Genomic DNA, 15,374 nt, shown 5'->3' on the forward strand with positions numbered 1-15,374 from the left:
AAGCGATCGTGACATGTATTCAGGTATATAATAACGGTATTCCGACTATGTAAAATAACGGCAACACAAGAGCCCGTATCCTTCAAGAGATGCAAACTCAAGTGTCCGCAGTAACAAATGATCCACCGTCTGGCATGTGCCACCACGAGAGCCGGGGGTGCGGGCCGGGGGGCCGAGGCCACGCGCAGCGGCGTGCTGGAAGCAAGCCATCCGCTCTGTGGCCCTCTGTCTCCGCCTGTGTTTGAAATGTCCCATTAAAACTAAACTAATAAACTCAGTGAAGCCCATCTCCATGTCAACTGCTCCAGCGGAGTCCCTCTCCCTGCAGAGACGATCCCACCACCACAGGCGGGAACCCTGGGGTGGAGGCCGGCAGCCACCACAACCACACTGGGCAGGCCTACCTCGCTTCCCTACTTCACAAGTACTGTGCTTTTTTTTACAAAGTGAAGGTTTGTGGGCAACCCTGCGTTGAGCAAGTCTGTCGGCGCCATTTCCCAAGACCACTTGCTCGCTTTGAGTGTCTGTGTCACATTTCAGCAATTCTCGCAATATTTCAAACTTTTTCATTATTATTATGTTTGTTATAGTGATCTGTGATCAGTGAATAGGACTCACTGAAAGCTCAAATGATCGTCAGCAATTTGTAGCAATAAAGTATTTTTAAATTAAGGTATGCACATTTTTTTGGCATAATACTATTACACCCTTAACAGACTGAAGTACAGTGTAAACAACTCTCGTACACACTGGGAAGCCAAAAAAGTAATCTGACTCCCTTTACTGTGCTACTGGCTTTCCTGTGGTGACCTGGGACCAGACCCGCAGTATCTCCAAGGTGTGCTGGAGGGCCGGGGAGGCCGCTGAGCACCTGCCCGGCCCGGCCCCCAGCTCCAGTGGCAAGCACGCCCAGAAGGCAGGCTTCGCCCCGGGAGCACCTTCCCACACTACTGGGCAGCCCTCGGCTCCCACCGCAGCAAGGTCAGCCCCCCAGGCTGCACCCGGCTATCTGCAAAGCTGCAACAATGTGTGGGCCACACCATCCATCCGCAGCCACTGCTTTGGGATGATTCTGAAGGCTCAGCAGAGAGCAAGAAGCTGTCCTAGGACTTAACGCCAATTCTTTCCCTGAAGAGGGACCACGGAGAAACTGCCACAGCCCCTAGGACAGACGCCATCCTTGACCGTTTTCCAAATAAACTTCAGAGAACTATACCTTTCTTTGGCAAATCTTGCTGGGCTAGACGGAGAAGAGCAAAGTCCAAACGGTGGTCCCCCAAATGGTAGCTGCTGGTGGCCAAGTGGTCTGTGAAGTGTTTATGGGCCGGTTCCAGGTGTGACGGGCCCACATCCACCAGGCCGGAGGCCACCTCCACATGGGCTTCAAGTACGTGGATTAGTCGTGCAAGGGCCCAGCTTCCCTAACACCCCTACCCTGGCCGGACCCAGAAAACCGGAACCGTAAGTTCAGGAGAACACGGGGAGGCCCAGGCTGGCAGAGGGGAGGGGCCTCGGATGTTCCCACCAGGCTGGCGGGGATCTCTGACCTGGGGTGGGGGCCCCACTCAGGTGAGCACTCCTCTACAGGGAGAAGCCCTGCAGAGGGGCTGGAGGTCTTGGAGGGAGTGCACACAACCCCCCTGCAAACACCAGCCGCCCGCACACACATCCCCTCAGGGTCCTCACTCCAGACCACCAGACAGCGCAGATCCAGGAGCCACCGTTCTGGCTTCTCGGGGACCTTGAAAGCCATAGCAGCCCATTAACAAGGGAGCAATTTCCACTCACCGGCCTACAAAGGACTCAAATTTCCAAACGCATATGGTGCCAGATGCCAGGATTTAGAAATAAAATCTGACATCTGGGGCTTTTTAGCCAGTCTCTTTAAAAAACAGTTGTAGAAAACTCTCAGCCTTCAGTTTTATGTAGGTTTTTTAATTACTTAACGCTCTTCTTTTTAATTTTTTACAGGGCTGCAGTAGGAGTTTGGAAGCCAGATATAAAAACTTACATTACAGCTGAGAAAACACAGCTCTGAGTCGCTGGTTTATGGGGTAACCAAAGTCTTCACGCATTTGGGTTTAGACACCACACCAGTGAGCCCGCTTCAGTACAGGAGAGGATGAAAGGGGGCCGGGGACGCGGGCGGTGGGGGGGTGGGGGGGGACCATCAGGGAAGCAAGCACTAGGAACTCACAGAGACAGCTCTCAGCCACCAAGCACAGTCTCAGGCCCCCTCCCCTCTTAAAATGCAACATGTGGTCTTAATCTTAATGCTTAAGGTCTGCAAACAGTTTTCCAATTTCCGGAATGGCTTCTGGCCATTGGCAGGCCACCGCTCCCAAAGATAATAGAGGAGAGCAGGGTGGGGGCCATAACCCGGCCTTCCCGGCTGCTTTATGGGCTGCCCGCCCACAGGGAGCACGTACCGCGGCTAGAGGTGGCCACAGGGAACCACAGCCATCTGAGGAGGAAGTGGGGTATCCAAGAAGGGGATTCTTGGGGACCCTCTTCACAAGAGGCACCCCAGATTCCATCAGAAATGGAAAGATTCCTGTTTCACTTGGTTTTGCGAATGTAAAAGATTTGAGCACCCACTCACATTGGGTTCTGCACCGGGTGGGGCTTCTCCTGGGAGAGCCACTCAGAGGAGGTGCGGGCTGTGTGGAAGCAACGAGAAAGCAGCAGGGGATGGAGTGGGGAGCACAGCGGACGTCCTGGAGTCACTGGTGGACCAGTGTCTCCTGGGCTGGGTCTGTCCAAGACAGTGCCCGGGAATGACCTTGTCACGCACCCACAGCCCTAAGCCAGCAGCCTGCCATGCTGGGAGCCGACAGGAGCCAGGCGCTGTTCTAAGCACGGACAGACAACGAAGGAGGTGCCGTTACAGCTTCATTTTACAGATAAAGAAACAGACTCAGGGAGGTTAAGAAACCTGCCTGTGCTCACACAGCTCGCTGGGACTGCGACCCAGGCGGTCTGATCCTAGGATCTCATATTGCCAAGACTGCTCAGATGTGGGAAGTGAGGCAAGGAAACTGCTCCTTCAGGGGTCACCTGACTTCCCAAGAGCTGGGTGTAGAGACTCTGCCCACTGTAGCCGACTTCACCCAGCATCTTGGCACCCTCCCCCTACCTCCCTGTCCCCTGGACTCGCTCTTGGCCACGCTGTGACCTGTGGCCTAACATGCTCGGGGAGACCATCCTGTGTCTACCCCAACCACGTCCAGAGCTGCGTGTGTGCTGACACGGGAGGGCCACAGGCGAAGAGCTGCTTCCTCCCCCTGCTAGGAGGGGGCACGGAGAGACAGTGACTCCCTCCTCTCTCCGCAGAGGGCGTGTGGGCCCCTGCTGTGTAACGGGCACGAGAAAAGACAGAGTCGGCCCCCATGGAACACGGTGAACTGGGCACAAGGGCCCTGAGCGGAGCCCGGAGCAGGGCAGACCTGGATCTGGAGAGGGTCAGGAACAAGTACCTTGGCTGCAGCCAGTTCGTGGGCGAGCTCCTGGACCTTCTGCTGCTGCTGAATCAGCAGCTCCTGGATGGAGGCTAAAGTCATCTGTAACTGAGTCACTGGGAGGAGAAAGCAGTCGCATCTCTGTTAAATGATACGGATTCTTCCCCTCTCTGTCCACACACCTAGAGCTGCCGCATCTCACTGATCAGCAGACACCCCCCACCCCGCAATGCATGTAATTTATCTGCACTCTGGGCCATCTACCTGCACCGTATCTAACCTCTAGCATTCCCACTCCATCTTTCCATTGTGCACTTGTCCGTGGTCAACAGTATATCCGTCCGAAACCTCTCCCCTCCAGTTACATGTGCTTATGAAGTGCTCGGCTCTTCGGACTCTGGTACCGTCTATGTCCCTCATCTCAGCCCCTCACCTCGTGGGAACTCGCGGACTCTCCCATGCTGGCAGAAACGCATCTCAGGCCCGCGATGCCGGGAGCGGTTCGAGACTCCAAATCCTGCTCTCTGGCTGCTCCTCCCTGCCCTCCACACCCAATCCCGAGGATGCCGGCATGCCCCCGGGTCACAGTGTCACAGGGCCGTGTGGGAGCCATGGGCCCCAGCGTCAGCCTCCCCGGGGGCAGACGCACCAGAGCCTTTCTGGAGGCTCTGCAAACGCACCCCGGGGGGACAGACTCCTGCCTGGGACAGTGGCTCCGGCGCTTGCCTGAGTTTTTAGATTCAGAGCCTCTGTCTAGTAAACAAGTTTATAAAGAGGAAAAGCCACCTCTGGTGCGACAGGTCCCAGCTAATCTGGGCCATCGTTGGGGCACCGGGTAATGAACGCCAGCCCCGTGGAGTCAATGACAGAGGAGGTGGCTGGGGTCCCCAGAGCCGCAGTAATTACAGCCTTTCTTGACCCTGTGTTGGATTCTTAGAGGGAAGGGGGAAAAAAATCGCTGAAAACCCCCCTGAAAACCTCACAGAAGCAGAAATTAAAAATGAACTTTACAGCCCTTAGAAAGGCTGTCATTTTATTCCCCTTATTAATATTCTGAGGTTGGGAGCCTTTCCGTAAAAACATAATTAATTGAGGCCGCGCCGACAGTAAACAAGCAATTTCAAATTAAACCGAAATGACGGCGGCTTCATTTGCAAATGTGAACAGATTCTCAGAGCAGATAAATGAAGTCACCACATAAAGTGGAGACGGAGGGGGAGGGGCGGGGCAGAGAAGGGGCTGCTGGCGAAGGCTCGAAGGGGCGACTTGATGGAGTCATTAATCTTTACCTGTCTGTGCCACGCTGCCACTCAGCTCCGAGAGACTCGCCTCCATACTCTGCAGGTGCTTCCTGTCCTCTCGGCCACCCATGACGAGGGGGAGCAGGTATCTCTACAAGGAGCAGGGCGGGCGTCAGCAGCGGGCACGCACTTGGGGTCATTCTCCAGCCACCTCTCTAATTCTGCCCACCCACTTTCTCTCTGTCACCTCCGGGTTTCGGAAACCCGACGCAAACACCGTCAATGAGATACTTGAAAGTTACGAGGCTGATTAAAATTCTGCATAAGGACAAGGACCAGGAAGTAGGGACAAGTTAAAGTCAATTCGGTCTATTTTTGGTCCTTTTATTTAATCATCTCAATGATGCTACGTAGATTTCCGTAACAAAAAATATTTAAAATTCTGCTTTGAAAGTTGTAAGATAAAAATGTAGAAGGTGATGCAAGACAGTGATACCACTGGTGGCCTCCAGGGAGGAGCGGCAGGGACGCTTTTGACTGTACACTTTTCTGATCCTTTAGACATTTTGATCCACATGAATGAATCACCATTCAGAGACAAATGCATAAAATAAAATAAACAAAAAAATTATTCAAGAAACTAGATGAAAATCGACAGCACATGTCTGGGCCTTTGGTCCTTTTACTAGGGAATAATACACAGCATTCCGAGGCCATCGAAAGAGGTCACACCTCAAGTTTTTTTCCTAAACTAAGCCTTGAATCCTCAGAACTAGCGTCCTTCGGGTAAGAGTCAATCAAATGCAGTCAAATTCCCCCAGACACAAGGGCAGAAGGAAGAGGAAGGGGCAGAACCTGAAGAAACTGACCCTGGGGAGAAGGAAGTAGATGCCACAGAGCAACCAAACAAGGCGGCCCAGAATTCGGGAAGCCCAGGGGAAGAGGAGGGTCTTGGAACATTCAGGAAGAAGGCAAGTGGGGCATAGCTGGTAACTGGCTGCCTGCTTTGAGGTGGGAAGGGGTGGAGGGTGGGCAGCAGGGCAGCCGCTGGGAGGGCTGGGTGACAGAATATGGGCACTGCACTCCAGAAACTCTTGTTTTAGAAGCGTGAGCCCAGTCTCCAGCTTTGATGGGGGCGGAGGGCCCTGGAGGCAGCACAGGCTGGCAGGTGTGGTAACTGGCAGGTGGGACCAAAGCACGTGGCTTCCTACTCCATTTGGGGCCCAGATGGGAAAAGAGACAGCAGCAGCTTCTCCATTAAGGGTTCTGTACCGGGGAAGGAGAAGGAGGTCTCTCGCAGAACTCACTTCATGAGCGACTCCGGAGTGAAGATCATTATTTAGCAAAGACACAGAAGCATTTTCTATTTTGCAAAAAGCTTTTCAACCACTGTGTGAGTTATTACCCACAACTGAGCCGAAACTCATCAAATGTTTAGCCTTACCTTCCAGGTTGAAAGTTTCCTGAGCATAAAAATCAAGGGATTCGCACACATGTAACAAACGAAAACTTCTGAGATCAAAAAAGCCAAAGGAAGGAGCACATACACTCCCCCGAGCCTAAATCATTACATATTTATAAAACAAGGTGATGGTTCTTACCTCCTTTTTTTTTTTTTTTTTTTAATTTAAAGAAACTAAACAAAAAAATTCTCATCACCATTGCCACTGATCTTTCGGTGTCTCTTATTTTTTAAGGCCAAGAGTAAAGATCAGAGCTTGGTGGGAAAAGTTAATGATACCTCTGCTTTGCTCCAACCGGAACTAGGCCCACTTCCAGCAGACCACAGGCCGTCCGAGGGGGGCCACGTGATGATTAGGTACCGCTTAGTAAGAGCTGGGACGTTATTTTGAGAATTCTGTCTTAGCATTTTATTCTTCTTGGTGACTGGACACAGTTAGCAACTGGAAATAGGCTTTCAGCACACAGGGTAAGGGAAGGGCATCAGGTCAGGGGGAGAAGTCCCAGGACCTAGAACATTTTGCTTCTGGATTTCTGGCATGGAAATTTCCAATTCCAAGAATAGACGTTCCTCTGAAAAATTATACTCTGCTGCAACTCTGTCACTAGCTTTTGCATGAAGTCAAAAATTAAGAATCCCAGAGCACAGTGTTTAAACATGTTTCACGTGCTGAAAGTTACAACAGTGAGTCTGGGTATTCGTTGCAGGTGACATCAGGAGGAAAGAGGCCTTCTCTCCAGGACCAGCAGAGAGTAAGTTCTCTGACCACTGTTTTGTCTTTTGTCTCCGGGACCTACCCTGGCTCTGCATCTTCCAGAAAAGACTCGCTTCCTTCACGTCAAAGTTAGTATCTGGTAGTTCGTATCTGGTTAGTATTTGGTATCAAGGAAGTACGTGTTCATTTCATGCCTGCAGTTCTGCTGTAAGCAACCAAGGCTGGGATCCTGAGGGTTGACTATGAAGTTTGGGGAAAAAATCCTATATTTACAGGGATGCCAACACAATATGTAGGAAACAAAAACAGAGCCCGTAAATAAAATGATCCTGAGATTCTCAAAGCCGGTTTCAAATACTCAAGTAGAATAATAGCACAGAGAGCTTCCTGAGTGCCAGGCACACAGCACTTTCCAAAGGAGCTTCACAACAGCCTCGTGAGGTAGGTACTATCGTCCCCATTTTACAGATGAGACCACTGAGCTCCTGCTAAGTGGCAAAGCTGGGATGCAACACAGCAGCTGGGCTACAGTGTCCCTGCTCTCAACCACCCTGTCATTCTGTTTCTCAAAAATGTCCCACCTCCTCAGCATATGCCGGGCACTGTTCTAAGTACCCGACATGGCCTGTTGATGGACGGGCCCCATGGTCACCCTGCGCAGCAGGGACTCTGAGGAGCAATGCCCAGTGCAGCAGATGAGCAGGGTCTGAAGTTGCCAAGGGCACCCATCCCGGTGGGGGCAGGACAGAGACTGAACCAGACGCCCCCGCAGAAAACGTGCTCATCTGTACACTCTGCCTCCACACGCAGCCCCTCTCCTGCCATCGCACTCCAGGGCTGGGTGCCTCGACACAGATCAACCTTGGAACGGGGCTGAATGCCGGCGTGGGGGGCAAAAGGAAGGGCGGACGTACCTTGTAGAGCTGGTGAAAGCCAAACGCAATGCCTGCCGTGATGACAGCCAAGGCACCGTAGTCTCTCCATCGGGACCCCACAGGGCCTGAGGTTGGGAGAAAAGGTGCGTCAGGAGAAGCACACACATCCTTCCCGGGCAGGGGAGAGCACGTGTACTGCCTCTTAATCTCGAAGGATCGGCAACTGCGACACACAATTGCAGGAGACAGCATGTGACGGTGAGAACGGTGGCATGGCTGTGACTCTCTCTTCAGTCCGGGCTCTCGGAACGACCTGCCTCCACTACACACCTGCTGTGTGGAGATGGGTAGCCGTGAGCCAAGTCCCAGGGTGGCAGTCAGGTGGCAGAGGTGATCTGCAGACCTAGCACATGGACTCCACTCTCAGGGAACAAAGGGTCCAGTGAGGCTGACACAAACACACTTTTAAGTGTACATAAATACACGTCCCCACGCCATATTACAGACAGGGATGAGCTAAGAGCCACCTCAGAACCAGGGGAGGGGAAAGGAGGAGACTGCATCATCTGTGTATTCAAGACTTCATGAAGCATCAACTGTGTGCCGGACAGTGTTGTAGGCCCAGGGGCGTGGGGTGACGAGACCCCGGTGCCCTGGCCTGCTCTCATCCTGAACCATGCAGCAGACAGCTTACAAATGACTGAACAAGTTAACTCCAGAGAGTGATCAAGAAGGCCCAATGGGGTGGGGTGCCTGGCCGGGCTCAGTCGGTGGAGCATACGACTCTTGATCTCGGGGTCCTGAGTTCGAGCCCCACACTGGGCAGAGAGACTATTTAAATAAATAAAATCTTTAAACAACAACAAAAAGAAGGCCCAACGGGGCAATGTGAGGTGGGAAGGGCCAGGGAGGAGAGCCAGGGGTCAGCAGGGCCTTGGAGGAGGCAGACACTGAAACGTGTGGGGTCCCAGGGACAGAGCTCCAGGCAGGGGACGAGCAAGTACCAAGGCAGGGGTTGACTTGTGCTTAAGGAGAGAAGGTGGCCACTGTGGCCCGACTGAGCAACTGGGCCTACCCAAGAGGGGAGACTGGCAAGAACAGAGAGGGGCCAATCAAGCGGGAGTGGTGGAGGGTAGAGTGGGGGTAAAGAGCTGGGACACACAGTGGCCAGGTGGAGAGTGTGGCCAGGCCACCCGATCATCATGTCACAAGCAGTAGGGTCACTGAAGGCTCTGAATCCGGGAGTGACCCAGTCAGCCCTATATTCTGGGAGAACAACATCGGGTACCCTCAAGGGCAAGATACAGACGGGAGGGAAGCGAGGCAGGAGGAGGCTCCTGCCAGGGGGTAAGACGGACTGGGAGAGGACAAGAGGCTCAGAAGAACCCATGCTGCTGTTGGGCGGGGACCAGACATGGGCAGCCAGTCCTCCTGCAGGAATAGGACCCTGGCCCAGTGCTCTAGAACACCATTTCAGGAGCTCCCCCCGACTCCTGAATGGAATTCCAATCCCACAGGAGGAGAGCAGAGTGTTCTACCTTGTGATCTTTCCCACGGACTGTTTACAAAGTACTTGCATGTCCATAATCTTCTCTGACGCTCTGCCTCCTCTCAAGGGATCTGCCATGGAAGGCACGGCACACCATTTCCAGAATGATCAGTGGTGCGGGACACTAATCGGGTCTGCAGAATCAGACCACAGTGCCCACGGCAAGTTATCCAGAAGGCACCCACCCGAGGCGTGCTGTTATGACAAGGAAGCTGGGGTCTGGACACGCACGAGAGAAAAGGAAGAACAACAGCATTCTCAAACTTCTTGAAAAGACCACTACAGCTCCCGGAGCAAGGCCCCATGCAAATCGCGGGGACAGACACTGTGTGTCTCAGCCTTTACCTCTCCCCGTACCTGCAAGCTCTCCAGGTACTCCTCATAGCCTGGCATCTCCTGACAAAGGAGAACAGGAGAGGGACCTTCTCCCTTCTCCAGGCTCAGTGGCAGGATGTGGGCACTCGGTGAGGAGGGCCTGCTGACACACGGGCCACCAGGGGGATCCAAGGGGCAAAGACCTCCAAGGGGGCGAGGGAGACGCTCCCTCCTACCCGAGCTGCCAAATTGGCTTTCAGGAGGCAGATGTGACAGTGATGCAGGGGCCTGGAGGAGTCTCTCCTTGCCCGCCTCCCCTCACTGCCGGCACGGCCTGTGGATCCCAAACCAGTTTCCCAACGTGGCCCAGCCCTGGAGTCTCGTGCACAAACTGTAATCAACAGGTGGCCTCTCCCTCAGCCCTCAACTCCCCTTTTTGTTTTACAGCTTTTGAGCGGCTCATAGATGCATATGGTCTGAACAGCACATAGCATCTGTCATCAGTCTACTGCCAGCAGGCTCCCTCCACCACCCAGAGCCACTGTGAACAGCTTCCCGTCTGTCCGGCCCGAGGCTTTTTATGCACATGTAAGGCAACACAGATACGTATTATTTTTCTTCTTGCACACCCTACTTCTCATCCTGCTTTTTCCCCCCACAGCTGCGTAATGTTCCATTTAAGCCATTCCCCTCTGATTTCCGGCCTCTTACCATTTCACACAGTGCTGCCCCCAAGGGCCGCGTACACGTCATCTCGCGCACATAACGTGGGAGGACACTTGTACACGTGAACTCCTAGGAGCCTGGGTCAGAGGTACATGCAATTTGCAATTCAGAAAGATACTTTCAAATAGTCCTCCACAGGAGCTGAACCAGGCTGCTCCCACCAGCCCCGTCCCAGAGTGCCTATTTCCTCATAGCCACCAACAGCGCGCGCTCATCACACCCGCGTTGCTGCCCATACGAAAGTAGAAAAGACTACTTCACGCCCATTTTCATTTGCATGAATCTTACTGTGAGTAGGACTGAGCATCTCTGCACTGTGTGTCCTTTTTGGTGTATTGCATATGATCCCTACTCTCCTATTCAATTTCTTTATTAATTTCCTCATCAATTTATGTAAATTTCTTATATAGCTGAATGCGGCTTTCAGGAGGCAGAGGTGACAGTGATGGAGGAGCCTGGAAAATGAGCCCTCTATGACAGAAGTTGCAAAAATCGGGAATGCCTGGGTGGCTCAGTCGCTGAAGCGTCTGCCTTCGGCTCAGGTCATGATCTCAGGGTCCCGGGATGGAGCCCCGCATCGGGCTCCTTGCTCAGCAGGAAGCCTGCTTCTCCCTCTGCCACTCGCCCTGCTTGTGCATGGCCGCTCTCTCTCTCAAATAAATCGATAAAATCTTTTTAGAAAATTGCAAAAATCCTTCCCAGTATATTTTTCTTTTGACCCTGCTTATGGTGTCTCCTGACATGTAGCATACCCATGTTTATATAAACGTATCTGTCTACTCTCGCATGGGCTCTGGGGTCATCCCCACTTCCTCCCACGGTTGTGCAGTGACACTCAGGGTCACAGAAGCTGTCTCTAGAATGGAGCTCCGCTGGGGCGCCTGGGTGGCTCAGTTAAGCGGCCGACTCTTGATTTCAGCTCAGGTCACAATCTCAGGGTCCTGGGATGGAGCCCTGTGTTGGGCTCCGTGCTGGGTATGGAGCCTGCTTGGGATTCTCTCTGTCCCTCACCCTCTGGCCCTCCCCCTGCTCCCTCACTTAAAAAGAAAGAAAGGAGTCCTGCTGCTCTGCCGTAGTGAACATCCCCGTCCAACAGGCGTCTACGTGGCTAAGCAGCTGCAGCTCATTAAATCAAAAGCTCTGAGACCACTGACATAGATGGACCTTTCACCCTGGCCTGGAGGAGCCAGGAGGCTCTGAGTTCCGGGCAACCTTCTCATTTGTCTCATTCCAAGCCCACTCTGCTCTGAGTGCCTGGATGCAACATCCAACATCCAGCACAAGCTCATTTTTAGGAAGAAAAGTGGAGACAGAGTCACCTTATCACTCTTCAAGAGAGTCACTGGTCAGGAGGGCTTTCGTCCACACCCAGAGCATCCATCTGCGCTGTCAAAGTCCTCAGAGAGAGCACCTTCAAGATAGGCACATGTCCAGAATACTGTATTCACCACTGACTTCGCAAATCCCCACTCAGTACCTTGCAAGAACAGCTACACCTGGGCAAGGAACTGGACCAGAACCCAAAGTTTGCCTGGCTTCTTCTTTCCTGCAAACGTATGCTGTCTTGAGAAGCGCAGCCTCTCATTCTGGGCACTGGAGCCGGAAGGCTGAACAGGTGCTGACAGTTCAAGGGTCCACGAAGCAGAACCCCCGCGACAGCTGCAGCCGCCTTTCCAGAGCTCTGACCTCTCAAGCACCAAGCAACACCTGTGGCTCCCTGCCGGCCGCACCCTTCAGCCCCCGCACCGCGACTCGTTCCTGACATGCTCGCGTTAAGAACATTTTATTGCCCCTTGGTTTTCATTATTAATGAAAAGGGACCAGAATGATCTTTCTTAAAGTTCAGAGAGTCTATAAAGACAAGAAGCTGAAATGCCATTTTACTCGTTTTGGAGATGTGTGATACAATTCTGTCTTGTGGCAAAATGAAAAAAGAGAGAAACTAAGATGGAGGGAACTCTGACCCACCGCACACCTTTCAAAGGGTAACAGACCAGGGCTACTGAGAAAGCACTCGGCGTGATCCCAAACTGGCTCAAAGCCCCAGCCGTGGCCACGTGGAGTCCTCTCTGCCGCCCACCCTAGGCCCAATCTACCCCAAAGCCAGTGCAGACCCCCACGAGGGCATGGAGAGCAGGGCACCGGGTCCCCACGCTCCCCGAAGGTCCAGAATTTTACAGGCAAGGGCAGAAAATGGGGTCAGTCACTTTTCTGCTCTCACTCGGAAGAAAGGGGAGTGGAATGAACGAGCTTTTTAAAAGCTTCAGAGCCTCCAGTCTGGAAGCAGATGCCTGCCTGCGTACAAAGCAGACACGAAGCCTGAGATCAGAGATCCTGGTTCCACACCACCAACACAATGGCTCCCAAGGACGTTTTTCTCTTCTCATCAAGCACAGGCCACTTGACTGAAGGTGGCAGAGCTTTGCTACGTTGGAAGAACGGAGGAACAATGATCTGTTTACTGTCACTCAGATTCAAATGGTCCACAGCACTTCCCCAACATGCCCGACCAGCTAACGAGCTGAATGGCCCAGAACTTTACCAAGACCCCATCACTGGCGTCTCACGAAGACTGAAGAGACGGTCAGTGGTGGCAGCAGGTGTCCCCCCGCACAGCCCAGCATGCTGGCACTGCCCCGATGCCTCAGGCAGCAACGAGGTCTGAGGACAAATCACTGCAGGGAGAAGAGCACAGGGCTCTTCGAAACTCAACGCCCTCTTTCACCTCCCAAAGGACTCTGTCAATTAGCCTGAGCTCGGACAGTCTCCACGGAGGTTCTCCTGCCCAAAGGCGAATCCAAAGCATACGGTGGCCCTGTCAGGGGCAGGAGAGATGCATCCCTGTGACTCCTTAACCATTCCGTGAACACAACTAAACCAACCTGACTCCATTCCTTTAGTCAAACCTCCACTGACCAAGACATTCTCACCTAGCAGGCGAGAACAAACGTCAAATAACACGTGTGGGGCTGGGAATCCCACACACAACACAGCAATGTTGAACTTGAAGTCACCAAGTCATGAACCTCAACTCACTGATACCGTGGAAATCCCACAATCCACAATCCAGTAACGGGTCATCAACAGTACAGAGCTGGAAACGTCACAGAATCATCCTGCTGAGACACTCTGAGGCGCTTGCTAACGACGGGGAGAAACTATCAAGTCCTTGGGGAGGCCGACAGCTTGAGCGCAGGGCAAGGTCCCCTCCACGGGGCTGGGGCTATGACGCCACACGGTGCCCTGTCTAGCTGCTCAAATCATCCCAACAAGCCGCCCTGAAAATTGAGTAAGACAGGCTCTTCCACAGTGAGGTCCTGGAATCCAGCCGGTGTGCCAACCCCATGCTTGTTACAGCAGAGTGGCGGGGCTAGCGGCACACGGCCCGGCGACCTGCTAAGGGTTATTACGGGCGGGGTTGCAGGGGCCCGGCCGCTGTGTGGGGGCCCACTGAGGCACACGGCTGAGTGTGGCTGGCAGCTGGAAGGACACACCAACCAGAGAGCAGCAACTAGAAACACAACAGCTCTGCTCTGAACCGAAGCACCTGGGCAGCTTGAGGCACAGATACATTGTCACCCCACAGCGGTCACATCTGAAAATTCAAGCCTGTCTTCACATGAACATCCTGTGAAAGACAATCCTTCCACTTCTCACGGGCTGCTATGCTATCGTCAGTGTCATCTTCAGGCAGGAAGGACACGGACAGTCATATCTATATCCTCACTCACAGATTAAAATATACGAGCTCTAATTAAACTGTAAGAACTCAGAAGAGCCCAGGAATAGGCCCAGGCTTATGCACTCAAGGGATTTTTTTTGATGAAGAGGCCCAGGTGATTCTATGGGGAAAGGATAATCTGTATAACAACTGTGCTGGGACAAGTGGAGAGCCACAGGGGGAAGAAACTGAATCTTGACCCTCACCTTGTGTCATACACAAGCATGAACCCAAAACGGACCACACGCTGAAGCCAAAAAGCAAAACTCTAAAGATGCCGCAAGAAAACAGAAAACAGAGAAGAAAATCTTTGGGGTGGGCAAAGACATCTTAAAATTCAAAAAGAATGAGCCATAAAAGGGGGAAAAAAAGAATAAAATGGACATGATCAAAAGCTTAAACTGGGGCTTTTCAAAAGACACTGCCAAGAAAACAAAAAGGCAAGTCGTCGGAGGGGGAAGGGAATATCTGCAAAACATATTATTTGATAAAGAGCTACATCCATACAACTCAATAAAATGACACGATTTAGAAAAAAGTGTGAGAAGATTGGAAGAGATGCTCCATGAAAGACCTATGCATGGCCAATAAGCACATGAAAATATTAGAGAGTCATTAGAGAGATACAAATTAAAAGTACAATGATTACATACACATTTCTAGAATGGCTAAACTTAAAAACTGAGAATACCAAGTGCAGATAAGGATGTGGAGCAACTGAAATTCTCCTACATTGCTGATGGGAATGTAAAATGGTGCAACCAATTTCTTACAAAGTCAAACATACACCTAACGTGTGGCTAAGGCAATCTACTCCCAGGTATGAAACTAAGAGAGAAGGAAGCATACATGCACACAAAGGCTTGCACTTGCACACGAATGTTCACGGCAGCATTATTCATAAGAGCCCCAAACTGGAAACCCAAACAACTATCAATGGTCAGTGGACAAATTGTGGTATATCCAAAGAGTGGAGTAACAGGAGTTAGCAAACTATGCCCACTTGGCTAAGCCCCACCTCGGCCTGCTTTTATTTAGCTGTGAGTTCAGAATAGTTTTTATATTTTTAAAGCAATGTGGAGGAGGGGGATATGTCACAGAAACGTGTATTTGTGTGTGTGTGTGTTACACGTGTAATATGGACGGTATATATATCTCAACATGGATCCATCTAAAAGAATTATGTTCGTCGGTAAAGAAACCAGACACAAAAGACTACATGCTACATGATGCCGTTTACATGAAAAGTTCTGAAAGGCGGAACTTCCGTGATCCAAAGTAGATTGCTGGTTGAAAGGAACCTGATGTTGAG

At 52.1% G+C, this 15,374-nt stretch overlaps 1 protein-coding gene across 3 annotated transcripts in view; it reads right to left on the minus strand.

The window, feature by feature from the left end:
• Window positions 1–15,374, minus strand: part of PEX14 (peroxisomal biogenesis factor 14) — a 139,200-nt gene that overhangs the window by 3,513 nt on the left and 120,313 nt on the right. For 2 of the 3 annotated variants that reach the window (XM_054513145.2, XM_045898721.3), the window contains 3 exons: window positions 7,791–7,876; window positions 4,748–4,850; window positions 3,477–3,574 (listed from right to left, as the gene is read on the minus strand). In XM_054513145.2, coding sequence (XP_054369120.1) covers window positions 3,477–3,574; window positions 4,748–4,850; window positions 7,791–7,876 — 287 coding nt within the window. The remainder of the gene's footprint in view (window positions 1–3,476; window positions 3,575–4,747; window positions 4,851–7,790; window positions 7,877–15,374) is intronic. The other variant, XM_064589943.1, reaches the window with a different exon arrangement.

The sequence above is a fragment of the Mirounga angustirostris genome, unplaced genomic scaffold (genome assembly GCF_029215605.1).
Source record: "Mirounga angustirostris isolate CCGP_5_RB_7025 unplaced genomic scaffold, mMirAng1.0.hap1 SCAF_4, whole genome shotgun sequence".
Classification (NCBI taxonomy): Eukaryota; Metazoa; Chordata; class Mammalia; order Carnivora; family Phocidae; genus Mirounga; species Mirounga angustirostris.